Source organism: Heterocephalus glaber, unplaced genomic scaffold, assembly GCF_053883595.1.
Source record: "Heterocephalus glaber isolate CG9 unplaced genomic scaffold, H.glaber_assembly_v1.0 deba00000122, whole genome shotgun sequence".
NCBI classification, from domain to species: Eukaryota; Metazoa; Chordata; class Mammalia; order Rodentia; family Bathyergidae; genus Heterocephalus; species Heterocephalus glaber.
Window position 1 is genome coordinate 81,125,383 of NW_028258138.1, and position 16,632 is coordinate 81,142,014.

At 42.2% G+C, this 16,632-nt stretch overlaps 1 protein-coding gene across 9 annotated transcripts in view; it reads right to left on the bottom strand.

Moving 5' to 3' along the window:
• Positions 1 to 16,632, bottom strand: part of Unc13c (unc-13 homolog C) — a 456,112-nt gene that overhangs the window by 167,761 nt on the left and 271,719 nt on the right. For all 9 annotated transcript variants that reach the window (XR_015453493.1, XM_087217356.1, XM_087217351.1 and 6 more), the window contains 3 exons: positions 15,459 to 15,527; positions 13,906 to 13,995; positions 11,884 to 12,012 (listed from right to left, as the gene is read on the bottom strand). Coding sequence is in view for 8 of the 9 variants with exons in the window: in XM_087217356.1 (XP_087073482.1) it covers positions 11,884 to 12,012; positions 13,906 to 13,995; positions 15,459 to 15,527 (288 nt within the window). In the remaining variant the exon portion in view is untranslated. The remainder of the gene's footprint in view (positions 1 to 11,883; positions 12,013 to 13,905; positions 13,996 to 15,458; positions 15,528 to 16,632) is intronic.

Consider the following 16,632-nt stretch of genomic DNA (forward strand, 5'->3'; position numbering starts at 1 on the left):
TTTGTTGTTTATGATGATAAATGGAACCATTGATTATAGCCAAGAATATTTTAGAGGGTAAATCTTGCCTCTAAATATTTTTATATATACTCCCACAAATCAAATCAATGAAGCTAACAGTATATTTCCTGGAAGGTTTAAACAGTGATTTTAAAAACGTATTCCAAATATAACTACACACAGATCCCTGTAGATGCTGGGATACTGACCTCTTATTTTAAAATTTCTCACTTGCCTCTCAACCCAAGCCCTACATTTCACTGAAATCACTGAGGAAATGATCCTTTAACCTGAGTTCTGTCCTCTGCACACATCTCTCTTTTAAGTACTTTTGCTTGTGAAATGATTACTAATTTGCCAGGTACTTTCAAACATATCCCTCCTTTTGACTTTATGACCTGCTAACTCTGAAGTCAATAGGAAAGGTATTGTGTCTGTTTTGGAGACTAGAAAATGGAGCCTGAGTTATTACTTTGCTACTTCTAGGGAGTAAGTAGCAGAACCACAACTGAAAGAAAAGTCTCACGGTTTTAATTTACATATATTATGAACAAAACCACAATCACTGCACCCCCGACCTACAGCAGGCCTGTGTGTGAGGTGTTATGCTGCACATGGAGAATTCATCAGGGAGCAAGGGAGACAAAGCTCATGCTTGGGTGGAGCCTGCTGTCAGGCTCAGTAACAAGGCCTCCTCTGCAACCTTTTGCTGTGTGACGTTATTCAGCTCTCATCAACACCACTGATTATCTCTCTTTTTTCTCTTAGACAAGAATTTAGGAATACTGGAACTCTTGGGAGGCTGAGAAAGAGGAGCCCACGTCTTACAAAATACAGTAGACCATGGGCCAGGGATTTAGCTCAGTGGTTCTGGCGCCTGCTGTGCAAGCGCAAGGACCTGAGTTCGTTCCCTGGTACCAAAAAAAAAAAAGAAAAAGAAAATACAGTAGACCCTTGAGTTGCTACTGGCTGACACGAACAACTTGGGTTATGACCAGAATTCTAGTTTTAACTTACAACCAAGTTACAACCCGAATGCTGGCCACTTGTGTTCCCAGATGGTCTCAGACACAGATTTAACCCTGAAGAGCTCTGGAGGGAACATGACAGCATCCTCTCCTGTGTGGGGTTCACTGAGAAATCCTGGGCCAGGGTCTCTAAGGACACTGAGATCTGCCTGTGTACAGGAGAGAGACCCTGAAGGCTGTGGAGAGGAGCTGAACCTGACCAACTTGGCTTACAACCAGCTCTCAGGAATGAATTGAATTTGTAAGTCCACTGTAATATGAACTATTAGACAAAAATAGCCCTTCGGCAGATATTTTACATTTTAGAGTTCTTTTCACAACAGAATTTTCAGTGAAATTTCTTTTTTCTCTAGATGATTACTGAAAGGAAAAGAATGAGAAAAATCTTCAAGAAACCAGAGATGGAAATAAAGTTCTATTTAATGTAACATTGGACTAGCGTCAGGCATCACTTGAACAGCCTGTGTAACAGGCAGTTTCCTGCGACTTTTGATTGGTTAGTCTATTTGGTGGCCTAAAGTAGCCAAGAATTCATGTTTCAACACATTCTCCAGGTGATTATTAGTGGTGGGGCAGCTGGGGAATCACCAAGCTAGAATCAAATAATTGTAAGAAAGTGCATTATTTTCATTACATTTACTGAACTTTTTCTGAATTTGGAAGAATTTGATTTACTAAAATGTCCCACTCAAATCAATGTATGAAAACTAATGGATTTAGATCCACTGGTTTCCCAGGAAGAGTATGACATTTAGAACAGATTTTGAGTGAGCCTGCCCAACCTGTAACCTTCCCTGAGACGCGATAGGTGTCCAGCGACTTCATCCAAAGTGTCATAATACACAGCAGCAGCATATCATAGTTCAATTTGCCTTTGCCTGCCGTCACTTGTGAATACCAAATGGAGGTCAGAGAATGCAGCATTCGGCACACCATACCCGACGTCGCGTGGGATGCTGTCGGGGAGCCCCTGCCTCTGCAGGGTGGTTTCACTGCCACCCCCAAGACTACGGTGAAGTTCCTGCGAGGCAGAAAGAGTCACAGCAAACCTGTTATGAAACTCAGGCATCTGCTTCCAAACATATCCCTCAGGGACGCCGAGTCTCTCAGACACGAGCGCCTGAGCTGCAGCCCAAACCCACTGACTCAGCGCAAAGCGCCAACGCTGCAACTGCACCTGAACACGGAGGTTGTAGTTTAGAAAAAACAACTCATACACTAACATCTTTCTTCTTAAAAGAAAAACAACACCGGGCCATAGGTTCGCCACCACTGCTTTAGGCCCAGAACGTTAGACTTTTCCTAAAATTTGAAGTCAGGGAAATGTTGGAAGCGCAAATACAGAGAGTCAGACCAGGTAAGTTTTCTGCATCTATCTCTCCATCTACCTCTCTCTAGTCCTTTTTCATTACCATTTTACAAGTCCATCTCCTCCTAACACATAGTTGTCTATTTCACTACTCATATTGTCTATTTACTTAAAATTCACACAAATAGTATTTGCTATATACAAATTTTATTTTCCTTTTTTTCACTCAGCACCATTTTAATGTAAATGTCTAACCTCTTTTTCTAAGCACCCCATGATACTCCCTAGCATGAATTCACCACATTTTCCTTACTTAGCCCCCAGGAGGGAAACCCAGATGGCTTTTCCTCCCTGGTTTCCTGCTGTATTGAAGGTCCCAGCAAGTGTGTGCTGAGGGAATGGTGAGAATCCCACCAGCTCCAGGCGGGGAGCAGGACTGCACTCGGGGTTTGCACCTGTGTCTCCACCGCCCCACGAGAGACAGAATCAGCCAATTTACTACATTTTGCTACCTCTGTGGATACAAAACAGTAGCTTAAAGATTATATATTACTCAGGCCTCCATGGGAAGATATGTCTCCAACTCCTTTGTAATTTTGGTTTGAGACAGAGCCTCATTAAGTTGTTAAATTGTGCAGGCTGCACTTGAATTTGTGATCCTCCTGCCTCAGCCTCCCAGAGTGCTGGGATTACAGACGGGCACCACCATAGCCTGCTTGAATGAGATTTGTGCTTGTGTGAAAGAGTAGCTTGCTTTTGTGGGTTTCTTAAATGAATGCATCTCAATTTTATCTGTTGAATCTTACTGACATGTGTTTTCAAAATTATGCAACCACACTCAAATTTTAAAATGTTCTATTCCTGCTTTGCTGATAGCTATTTTTATTTTATACTATATGTAAAGTCTGGCATATATGGATAATTCTCAAAAGTCAGGTGTTTTAAAACTTTAATTGGTAAGTATTCATCGTGTGTCCTATTGGGTTCCGTGAGAGATCTGTCAATTTTTGCTTTTGTTTCCTGTGCTTTTGGATTTTTTCTGGAAAATAATTGCCTGTACCAATGTTTTCTCCTATAATTTCTTCTATTGATCTTAGAGTTTCCAGTCTTACATTTAGGACTTTGGTCCATCCTGAGTTGATCCTGCACAGGCTTGAAGGTGGGGGTTAGGTTTCAGCCTCCTGCTTGTGGGCGTCTGGGTGCCCTGAACTATGCAGGGCGGAAGCTGTCCCTCCTCCAGATGTGCTTTTGGAGGCCTCGCCGCGAATCTGTTGAGCGTGGACTGCTGGGATCTCAGCTCTGCTTCATCGGCCTGCGTGTCTGCTTTTGCGCCACCACCCTGCTGTTTCTGCTATATGGATCTGTAATATGTTTTGAGATCTAGGGTTGTGATACCTCCAACTTTGTTCTTTCTGATGAAGACGGCTATGGCTATTCTGAGTATTTGTGCTTCCATATGAATTTTATGATTGCTGTTTTCTAGGTCTGTCAAGAATGCGGTTTGTATTTTTATGGGGATTGCAGTACCTTGCTGTGGACAGCAACACTATCTTAACAACATCAATTATTCTAAACCATGAATATGGGAGGTCTATCTAGTGTCTAGCATCTTTTTCAGTTTCTTTCATCAATATTTTGTAATCTTCACTGTAGCGATTTTTCACTTCCTTGGCTAAGTTTACTCCCAAGTACTTTGACTTTTATAGCTGTTGTGAATGGGATCACCTTCATGAATTCTTTCTCAACAACTTATTAGTGTACGAAAAAGCTACTGATTTTTGTATGTTAATTTTGTAGCCTGCTACTCTGCTAAATTCACCTGGCAGTTCTTAGTCTTCTGGTATTTCTCTTTTTACAGAATCATATCATCTACAAATAGGGATAACTTAACTTCCTCCTTTCCTTTTGGTTTGCCTTTTCTTTCTTTCTGTTGCCTAATTGCTGTGGCTAAGACTTGATACTCTTTGAGAGTAACGCTCTTGTCTTGGTCTTGCTCTTGGAGGAAATGCTTGGCTTGGAAGCTGAGCCTTTTCTCCATTCAGGGTGGTATTGGGTGTGGGTTTCTCTTACATAGTAGCATTTATTATGTTGAAGTACATTCCCTCTACACCTACATTGTTCAGAGCATTGTTCTATTCTGAAAGGATGTTGAACTTTTTCACACGGATTTTTGCAGCTATTAAGGTGATTAGATGATTTTACCTTTCATTTTCTTGTCAGTTTATATATGTAATTTACATTTACTGGTTTATGTATGTTGAGCTGTTCTTGTCACCCTGGGATGAAATCAACTTGACCATGGTGAGTGAGCTTTTCCTTGTGCTTCTGAATTCAATTTACCATTTCTAGTTGAGAATTTTTGCATCTATATTCATCAAGGATGCATTTCTATAGTTTTCTCTTTTTTTGAAATATCCATTTCCAGTTTTGGTAACAGGACCATCATGGTCTCAGAGAATGAGTCTGGAAGAGTTCTCTCTCTTTTAATTCTTTTGAATAATTTGAGAAGAGTTGGTGTTAATTTTTCTTTAGAAGTTTGGTAAAATTCAACAGCAAAACCATCTAATTCGGGTGTTGTTTTGGTTAGAGAGCTTATTACTGACTCAGTCTTATTACTTGTTGCTGACTTATTTGGGTTTATATCCTCTTGGCTCAACCATTGTGATCATTTATGCCCAGAAATTTGTCTATTTCTTCTAGGTTTTCCAAATTACCAGCATTTAATTTTTCAAAATAATCTTTAATGATGCGTTCAATTTTTGTAGTATCAGTTATAATATCTATTTTTCATCTTTAATTTCATTTATTTGTGCCATTGATTTTTCTTTTTATTAGTGTAGTTAAGGTTTGCTGATTTTGTTTATCTTTTCAAAGGGCCAACTCAGGATTACTGATCATTTGTATTTTTTTCAGTCTTTATTTCATACATTTCTGCATTGATCTCTATTATTTCCTTTCATTAATTTGGGGACTAGTTTGTTCTTGCTTTTCTGAGCTCTTAGGTTATTTGAAATCTCTCTTTTTTGGGGGTCTAAGCACTTACTGGCATATGCTTCCCTGTTGGTACTGGTTTTGCTGTGTTCAATAGGTTTTGATATAATATGATTCCATTTTCATTTGTTTGGAGAATTTTTCAAACTTCCCTTTAGATTTCTTCAAGGATCTATTGTTTGTTCAAAAGTGTACTGTTCAGTCTCTATGTGTTTGTATAATTTGTTTTCTTATTTTGTTGACTTCTAGTTTTATTTCATTAAAATTGAAAAAGATATAGGTTATAGTTTTAATGTTTTTGTTAAAATTTGTTTTGTGGTCTAATATATGGTATATTTTAGAGAAATGTCCACTCACTGATGGAAAGAATGTGTATTCTATAGCTGTTGACTGGAATGTTTCATAAATGTTAAGTCCATTTGATCTACAGTGTAGTTTACTTATAATGTTTTCTGGCTGATTTATTCTGTGGATTATCTGTCCATTGATGAAAGTGGGTTGTTGAATACCACAATTATTTTATTGGAGACCATCTCTCCTTTTAGATGTAATAGTGTTTGTTTTATAAAATTTGGTGTACCAGCATAAGTGCATATAGATTTACAGTTGTTATCTCTTCTTGTTGAATTGATTCCTTGATCATTATACAGTGACTCTCTGTCTTCTCTGTCTTTTCTTATAGTTTTAATCTTAAAGTTTATTTTGTGAAATATAAGTTTAACCATTCTAGCTTACTTGTGAATTTCTTTTCTTTGGAAGATCATTTTCCATTCTCCCATTTTTCAGTCTTTATGTATTTTATTTTGAGGTGGGTTTCTTGTAGGCAGAATATTATTGGGTCTTTTTTTTTACTCACTCAGCCCATTTGTATTTTTTTAATTAGAGAATTTAGTTCATCAATATTCAAAGTTATTGTCAATAGGGAAGTATTTATTCCTGTCATTTTACTAATTTCATTCTAGTTTTGGTTATTCTTTGTGCTTCTCTTCCTCTCTTGTTAATCTTTTTGGTTTGATGCTTGACTATACTGATAATGACTGATACTTTTCTCTTCCTCCTTTGCATAACTATTCTTCTAGTGGGATTTATACTTTTACATGCTATCATGATGGTAATTATATTTCTTTCACTTCCAGATGTAGGACTCCCTTAAGCACTTTTTAAAACCAGTCTGATGGTCATGAATTCTCTCAGTTTTTCCTTGTCTTGGCAGGACTTTATTTCTCTGTCATTTCTGAGGGATAAACTTGCTTGGTGTAGTACCTTGGTTTGTAGTTACTTTCTTTCAGTTTTTAGAGTGTGTTATTCTTTCTTTCCTGGCCTGTAGGATGTCTGCTGAGATCTGCTGTCAGTCTAATGCCAATAACCAGATGTGCTTCAAAATTAAAAGTGCAAGTATGTTTTGGGTAAGATATATCTTATTACAATTTCCTTAGGCAGTCATTCAATAAACTACTTAAAATTTAACAAAATATTTACAGTTAATATAGCAATATTTTTAGGCAAAAAGAGTTATTTTGCTTTCAGTGTCTTTTTATGGGATATCTCTGCATAGAGAAGTTCCCAGGTCGGGACAGGGCATGAATAGGAGCACAGAAATTAATTGGGGAACATTCTTTGGTCTACAGAAAAAGTTCTATTATTCAGTTCTTTCCAGGGAACTGAGTTGTTGCTGTGGAATTAGCTGAGGAACATTCCTTCAAAATGCATTTAGAAAGTCTTACCTATCCTCTCCTTCCCCAAAACAGAGGGTCTTTTTACATTGACTTTAGTAAAATAGATATGTTCTGGACCAGTGATGATCCAAGTTTATATTATGCAACTCTTTTCTCCTATTAGTGTCCCATGTTCCTGAAATAACCATTGAAATACAGATTTTTTATCTCTAGATGAGATGTTATTCCAGAAAAAGATGAAACATTTTAAAATCTATTTGAAATGTTTATTTTTTAATTTTAAACTAATTATCATTTTGTCCGTGAGATATCCTCAGAACCTACTCTGGTGGCTGGCATATGACCATGCTGGGTACACGTTTGTTCAGTGAATCTCTCCCCTGGTTACAGGCAGATCTCCCATGAACTCGGTGCAGAAGGCCAACCCTTCTGTCTGCACAGACACACCGGGGCTCTGGGTCGAGCTAAACTGGATGGCATCATGGAGTCAGGTGGTCAGCCAGGTCAGCGTCACCAACTGAAAATGGAGACCACAATTCTGTTTTCTTTCCTTTTTTTAAAAATTGCAACTATTTTGACTTTTCTATGAAATAGGTTTCTCCTCTTTATTCCAAGGATTTTATTTTTAGATGGTTCTTCATAATCCCTTTGGAAAGAGAAAGTATGCTTCTACATTTAAATAATCAGAATTGTGGTGTGTCCAACATCCTTGTGATTCTTGATTTTGGGCTCCAGGGATTGTACCATCCAGAGGGAGCTCGGACAACACAGAGTGAGGTGAATGTAAAAACTGTCCTGATGACAAAATCGAGGCATGAACCAGCTGAGCACCTCATCCAGGCCCACAAAACTAAGCAATAGGCTTGACCTCAGGGTTTTGATATCGGAGATCATGTTCTTGACTGTAGGATTTTAGTGTCACTGAAGGAGACTATACATAACTAATCAAGGTAATGCTGTCTTATAAAGTTTACTAGATAATTAGTCCATTCACCATACCCGTTCTGAGTTAGATGCACCCCTATGCAGTGGAAAACCAAAGATGAATCTCACAGCCTAGTGAAAAGGACAGGTCAAACAGATCTCATCTGATGGGCCCAACAAACTCAGTGTGTCACACACCGATAGGAACGTGTCAGGGAATACACGGAGAGGGAACAGAAGCACCTAACCCTCCAGGAAAGGCAGCCAAGCCTTCCTGGGCTGCGTTACCTCAAGGGGGTTTTCTAGGCTAGAGGAGACAGGGCAGCAGGGACATCATAGCACACATGGTGATGAGTCAGACAGGCCAGTGGACATGGGCACGAAGGGAAGACAGTCAGAGCTCAGATCGTGCAGGTCCTTTTGACGATGGTGAAGAGATTGGAGTTCATCCCATGAGGGAATAGGGAGCCGATCAAGAGGTACAAGGAAGGTGAACGCGGTTATACTTTAAATAGGTTGTATGGCAGGTGGGAAATGGATCTGAAGGTGAATTAGGCAAAACAAGCCAGTTTACGTTGTGGTGACAGACAATCTCTCATATCAGTGACTTCATGCAGTGAGCATAATTTCTCAAAAACATCCAGAGACAGAAGCTGCCAGGGCAACCCCTGTCCACCTGCAGCCAGTCCCTCTGGGACATGTGCCCCACTGTCACTGCAGAGCAGAGCTAGAGTGTCTGGGGCTGGGGCTTGGAAGTGGCCTGCCTCTGCCTCTCAGGGTTTCATACTTGGGAGATGGGGCCCACGTCTGCCGCACATCCCAGTGCAGCACAAAGAGCCCACCAGGAACCTGACTCCCTTCTGTGTTGTTTACACCTTGAGATGCTTTTGTGTCCTTGGAGGTAAATAGGTGTCTATCACTCACCCTGTTGGGCAGCAGAGGCTGTTCTGAGCCCGTACCAGCCCTGGGAGAGCAGGGCTCTGAGTGCGGGTGGGCAGCCTGTTCGTGCACTGTGCTGTGGACCAGGGAGAGAGCCTGAGGGGAGAGCCCCAGGGAAGAACAGTGGGCTGTGAGGGGACTGGAGCCAGGCCACAGGGGCTCATGGGCTGGGGTCAAGACCATGTCAAGACAAGGCGAGTGCACCATTCTGAGATTTACAGCCACAAGGATGATTCTGGCTGTTCTGCCAGGGACAGAGCTGAGGGCTGGGGTAAAAACATGGAGATCTACAAGGAAAAGACTTCATGACTCCAGTGAGCAGTGGGCAGAAGCACTGAGCTGGCAAAATGGGTTGGCTCTGTGTGCAACTAAAGCTAAGAGGCTAATTTTGTAGGTAAAACCGTCGGAATTTGGAGACTGGCCCGACATGTGACATGAAACTCAGGATCCTGAGCTGGCGGGAGAGGGGGGCTGCTCTTACGGGAGGGGAGTGATTCGTAGTCATGGGAAGGATTCCCACATGGCTCAGAGGGGCTCTGCAGGGTGCCGGCCCTCATCCCCCGGTCCCGAAGTGCTTCCTCTCTAGTGCAAGTGAGAGCCATGTGGACGTAAAAGTCTCATAAATCAAGCGTAGCTCCAAGCACTCTCTCCACTACAGGATTTCATATGTATCTACCTAGAAAGAAAACTATTCGAGAAGCAAATTATGTAAATATCTATTTTTGAAAGCAAGTTAGAAAATATTAATCTACATTTGATTCACGCGATGACTTACAGTTTGTTAGGGGCACGTTTGCTTTATAGGGAACGCCTAGAAGGCTTTCTTACAGAAATAAACTGCGTAATTGGCTTGCTCACACGATTATGTTTGTGGTAGAAGACACTAGCCAGGGAACCAGTTTACTTCGACAGATGGTTCATTCACTGGCCGTGGACTCACAGACCAGGGTGACTGAGATTCTGTCCTGGCCGAGCTCTCTGTGAAACTGTACCTCCACTCTGAGGCATCTCTGGTAGTCTCTACATTGCCCCACTTTAGCAAAAATCTAGCAAGGTCAGTGCAGCCCGAATCCCCCTCCTTGCTGGTTTAGTCACACTCTGATATCTGACTGAGCTTCCTCTCTCCTTCACCGGGTGGATCTGCTCACTCCGGGCTCCTTCTGCCAGAATTCTCTCAGAGAGCTTAGCCAGAACTCCGACCCTTGATGTGACCTGTAAGTGATTTCTATCCAATGAGCCCTGGCCCTCACCTACCACCTTGGCTTCTTGGATTTTACCCTTTGGGTCAAATAAAGATGAGGATGTTAAAAATGTAATTCTTCAGGGAAGAAGTGAGATGAAGGACAAAGAAGCAAGCCACTGGCAAAGCACCAGCCACTCCAACTCCCAGGAACCCCAAGAGTTGGTTCTCACACTGGGATCCATGTAGCACAGCTGGTAAATATTATGACAGTGTGTGGTTATATTTTGTTTTGCTTATGCAATCCCAACTTCCAGCATTAATTTCTTTCCTCCTATTCTGCAAAGGAATAAGTGGTCCCAGAAAGGGGTGATGCTACATGACATCTATCTTCATCCAGTCTGTGTCTAGAATTTGCCTTGCTGGGTGACCAGAAGGCCCCATGGGCAATGCATGGCCTTGCATTCTAGGCACTTCAGGGGGATGAGCAACAGATGGATTATAGAGTCAACCCCAAATACCAGTTTGACAGAAGCAGTAGCAATACATATATCAGAGTGTGCATTAAAAAAGCCCCATGCAAAAATTGAGGCACGTTGTGAAGAGGAAAGTAACACAGAAACACCACATAACCTACAAAGGAGAATATCCATAACGTATTTTAGAATTTTCTGCAAATTAAGTAAAATTCAAGCAGTCCCAGAGAATAAAATCAGCAAAGTATTAACAGCAATTTTATACTCAAGGGAGTACTAATCTTCCAAAAAGAAGGATAAACTGAGTCATGTGTAGGAAATGGGTGCAGCTTGAGGTCACAATGTTAAGTGAAATAAACCACTCAGCTTAAACACCTTGTGGCTTCTCTTAGGTGAGAAACTCAAGCTACAGCAAAGCAAAAGGTGATGGAATAAACAGCAAAGCAAAAGGTGATGGAAGTAGGAGGTGGAGCTTTTGCAAAAGGGAAGGGTCCACGAGATGCAGGAGGGATGAAAACATCCCTGAGCTGTGTCACGTACAGGGACCGACTCCTCACGAGGAGCAAAGTCACTGTGTACTGCAAACATGGGCAGGAAGAAGAAAAAATGTGACTCACTTTCTTCAAAACCAAACCGAAACAAAACAAAAACCCACAGGTAATTCACAGAAAGTAAGACATAAAGTTCACTGGGCATGTCTGAAAGGATGTTCAACTCTGAGGCAAGGGCCGAGCTCGTCTCTGACAAAGGGTAGTGACACCGGAAGACGTGCATGTGAAACACATCCGTGTCCAACACACAGAGCCTCGGAACAGTGCGGAGAAGGGCAAACGTTGTTCAAGGGAAGCATTCGGTCATCTGGGTGGGAAGCGTATGTATTCGTAACTGATCGACTCTCTGTTTTCTTCTGTTTGTGAAATATTACTTAATGAGAAACTTACATCATAACAATGTAAGCACCCTGTTCCATAAACCCTTCTCTGTCTGCCTCTTTCCTGAGGCAAGAGGGTGAGGGTAGCGTTAAGTTCTGGGGAACAGTGCAGGGACAGAGCAGCCGTCCTAACGTCTAGTCCCAAATCTGCCGCTGTGACCTGGGCAAATCCTTCCCTTCTCTCAAAACTGAGTCCTGACACGAAAGTCCTGCACAATGCTACCTGCCTTCACTGTATAAAGTTAAAGTGAGCTGGTGCACATATATGAAAATGATGCTCAAATGTGAAGAAAGAATACGGAAATTCTCAAGCCTGAGGTTAATGTGACAGTAAATGAGCATGGCTTCCCATTTGGCGTCATTGTAAATCTACAGAAACAAACATTAGGAACAGAAAGGCAGTGAGCAGAAAATGCACATCTCTCTTACCGGGTCTGTGAGCTGGGAGTAGAGTTCGTGGCAGTTGTCGAAGATGTACTTGTAGGTGGAGTCCAGGCAGGCGCGGACACAGTCCTTCACCACCATGCTGGCCCGCGGTGGGCTCGGCAGCTCCAGCACCTGCAGAGACCGGGCCTCAGCACGGGGGGACGCAGCCTCACAGATCTCACCCTGCACATCTCCTTGAAAACACTCATTCATTCATTTACCTCCATTCAGTCATGCAATGAGGATTTGCCACTATGTATCAGATAACAGTGATAGCCAATGAACAAAACAAACCAAAATTCTTTTTACTACAGGTTTAAATTTCAGCCAGTAGTAAGACAGGTAATTAAATACATTATGTGATGGTGCATTCTGACCTGAGACTGGAAATGTTTCAGTGAAGTAGAAGTGACACAGGGGACAGTGAGAGTAGAGGAAGCCTGAGGAGGAACAAGATGAGAATGGAGGTGGGAAACTCACTCAGATCATCGGAAGAACCTCGGTTTTGATTAAGATAGGACAGAATTGGACATTTTGAGCAGAAGAGCAGAATGATAAAAGGTAAAATAAGCAGGGCATGGTGGTGCGCACCTGCGATCCTGAACTCTGGTAGGCTGAGGCAAGAGGATTGTAAATTCAAGCTTGTTCTGGGCAACTTAACACCTTAGAGAGACCCTGTCTTTAAATTTTAAAAAAAGGACTGGGGACATAGCTCAGTGCACAGGCCCTGGGTTCGAACCCCCGTACTAAACAAACAGTGAATGGAAAATTAGACCTGTTAGGAGAAACATAGGAAAACCTGATTTTGGTTTAGCTAAGAGCACTATCCATAAATGAGAAAAAGATAAATTATAAACTGTCAAAGATGCACCTGGGAATGGAAAGATGAAGCCCAGAAGGGAAGAAAATATTAGCAAATCAAATATCTGACCAAAGACTTGTGTCCACAACACATAAAGAACTCTCAAAACTCAAGTGTACTGTATTCTCGATGAGTGTTAGATTGTAACTGTTCTCACCACAGGAATGGCAATTCTATGAGATAATGAATAGGCTAAATTAGCTAGATTTAGTCACTCTCAATGTGTATATATTTCAAAACATCATGTATATAATAAATATGTATGATTTTATCCTTCAATTAAAAAAATTAAAAACTCAACAATAAGCAAATAAACTAATGAAAATAGGCAAAAATTTCCATAGATTTTTCATGAAAGGAGATAGTCAGATAGAAAATCAGCTCAAGTAAATGTAATTCATTTTATAGAAATAAAATTAAGGCTAGGATAAGATTCAACTTCAGTACTCCTACTAGGAAGGAAGGAAGGGAGGGAGGAGTGTGCTTTTCCTTTCTCTGATATTTTAAGACACCATTCTTAGTCTTTTGAGTGAAAGAAATCATGGACAGCTAAAAAGAAAATAAAAATGTTGTCCTTTTTTCTGTCCCACAACTTTCTGGAAAAGCATCACTGCCTCTCTTTCCAAAAGTAAAAATATTTAGCCTGTAGTCTAGCATGCTGTTTTTGGAAAGGCTTTCCATTAACTGAATTGCTAGCCAAAATTATGATTATAAAGAATCTGCTACTAAAGCAGAGGAGATATATCTAAGGAGAAACAGCTGAGTAGTTTGGTGGATAATAGCCAACTATACCAATGGGTTGTGTAATCAATCTGCACTGTATATGCACTGCCACACTGGAACCGGAAGTGGCCATCCCTGGGAAAATAAGCCAGCTACTCTCCGACAACAAGGAGTGGGCCGGACATCTGAGTTAAAGCTGAAACAAGTGAACTCCTTTCCAGTTAACTCTCTTTGGGATTGTTTAATGTTCCATATCCAGTGAGAGCTTTGAGATAAACTGAATTTCAAACTAAGTTTGGACAGAGAACACAGCACCCTTAGTAGGAAGGGGACCCCTGCCTCGACACACCCTGGTGGGAAGGTTCTGTAGCTCAGGCTGGTGACTGTGCTGAGCCTCTCTGACCAGGGAGTGAGTGGCAGAGATGGAAAAAGAAGGGCACCTTCATCCTGAAGAAGGTGATGCTGGTGAGCAGGTCCACTGTAGACTTCAGGTCCTGCAGCCTCTCGCTGCTGCTGGCGGGAAAGTTTTCCTGGTAAACAGAAAACAGGACATGAGTAAGTTTCCAGTGGGAAAAATACACTAAAACTAGCTAGTAATGAAACAAAGAGGGGAGTTAACACATAACATTTTTAAAAATCCCTAAAATACTTCATACAGAAAATAAAAGATTCGGAATACATATATTCTTTGCCTGAGAAAGCCATCGGCTCATCCTCATCATTTGATAAAAAGACACAAAATGCTATTATTGCCATGTAATGATGATTCTTGCTCGTAGCATAGTTTCTCCCTGAAAATCATATATTTGAAAATTTTTCATGATTTTCTAAAGATGGGTGCTTTTACTTTCAAATGTACTTTCAGCATTGTTTATGCAGTACATTTACTTTTAGTCCCAAAGAAATTTTTAAAAGAAAAAAATAAGATTGCACCGCATGGTCTCTTCTGTTCAGTAAATTTCCACAAAAAGTTTCCTTTAGAGATTTGGTGAGCAGTGCCATTTAAAAATACAGATGTTCATAATTTTGCAGGAAAGGGAAGGTGCAATTAAGAAATTGCTTGAGGGCCAGGATTTAGCTCAGTAGTTCTGCCACCTGCCTCATAAGCGCAAGGTCCTGAGTTTGATCCCCGGTACCAAAACAAAGAAATTGCTTGAATGAAGAAGCAGTTTTAACATTGAAAAATTTCTCCCACTAGTTTTCTCCTAACCTGGCTTTCTAAAGGGCCATCGGGAAACCACAGGTGACTCCCAGGCCTTGCTAGGCTGAGGGCAGCGCTGGGTGGTGTGACACATGACGGTGAGCCCCAAATACCCTTTCCAGTGCCTGGTGTGGCGACTCTTCCCAGAAAGGGGCCCCCGTTGCAACGTGAGCTCGGAGCTTGATGAAGCCTGGCTTATAATTTCCAGAAATATGCAATTAGGCATGTCAGAAAGGGGCTAATTAAAAAATAAATGCAGGGGGAATGCATGTGTACACACAAGAAAATATACTTAGGGTAAACTGTTCAAGAGTATAAGATGTTCCAGGCCATCTATATAGTTGGGACTGCAGCATTTTTGGAATTAAAAGTTGTAACTGAATTTTTTGTAACTAAGCTACTTTGTAACTAAAGTGGTGTGTGTGTTTGCACACACATTCCACATACATGAAATATGTGTTGTATATGTGTATGTGCTTCAGCAGGATGTGAAATAACAGAACAGTTACCAGTGAGCTCCGCACAGCTTATTCTGATGCAGGGGGAGAATATTGATGATCATTTAAACAGTTACCCGGGAAAAGCTGTACATGCTCAGGCAGTGTTTTAGGCTTGTCGTAGTTTACGTGGGGCAAAGTACTGGACAGGAAAAGAGAAAGGCAGGCTGGAGCCTGGTGTGGAGGACCGGAAAGCAGCATTTTACATTTCCTGTGTGCCATGGTTTCCAGCACAAGGGAAATCATGCGGAGAAAGCACAATAGTTCGCCTGCCGGGAAACCCTTCTGTACGTACCCGATACTTTGACAGGTCAATCCTTAGAGAGTTATGCAGCTGGTCCAGCAGTTTTATGAATTTTTCCCTCTGTACCAAGAAAACACAAAAGAGGATAGAATTAAATGGCTACTCTAACTGTAGCCCTCGCAGTTATTTGAGTCATCCTTCCCACTTTGGGAAATGGAGGCTGGAAGGAGTCAGCAGCTCGACCAAGACGGTGGAACTTCTGGGTTCCCCACCCTAGCTGCAGCTTTCCCGTAGGGAGGTGGCGCCCAGTAATGGCGCCCCTTGCTGCCTCACTCTCTAACCCCAGTGGTCCTGGATCCTCCTGACTCAGCCTCAGGTGACCACATGTAGTGTTATCTAATTTCTCCTGCAACTGACACCTCTCACATCTGGGCCACGCCCAGGCCTTCAGGGCCCAGCTGGGAAATTTGCATTCAAGGAAAACATGAAACTGGAGGAAACTGCAGAGCTGGTAGAAGATTCCAAACAATGTTGGATGATGTGAGACTAAGTGTACTCTGGCTGAGTTCTCAGATTCTTTTGAACGGCAGGGAGCTGAGATGTGATCCATTTCCCACTGCACCACGGCCTGGTGGGCCTGGCTGTGCAGGACGGGTCCGAGGAGTAGGAGGACACAGTCCCTGGAGCTCCTTCCTTGTGGGCCCTTCTCCAGCGGTGTGGCTGGCCTGGCAGCTGGGGACACTGGGGGTAGCGATCAACCATGGCAGCATATGCATTATTGCTACCAGAAGTCCAGGTTTCATCAGCTGAGGGGAATAACAAGCTGGGTCAGCCAACTGTCCAAAGGGCTGGACAGCACTGGGCTGCCTCTGCTGACCGGGTCCGGGTGCTCTGGCCTGGCACTAGGGCAGCTGCTACAGGCAGCTGTGAACAAACGGGCGCGGCCGCCTTCCAGACAAGCGTTATTCACAGACGCTGAAATTCAAATTGTATGTCATTTTCATGCACCACGAAATAATAATCTTTTGATTTTTTTCAACATTGAAAGATGCGAAGAGCATTCTTAGCTGATGGACCAAACTAAAGAGGGGGTGAGTGGATGGAGCCGTGGGCTCGGGGCTGGGAGAGGCAGGTGCTACCCCAAAGGCAGGCCGGGAAGTGCATGGGGCTGGGAGCTGTGGGTGCAGAGCCCTCGGCCTCGCTTCTCCCTGCATCTCACCCCACA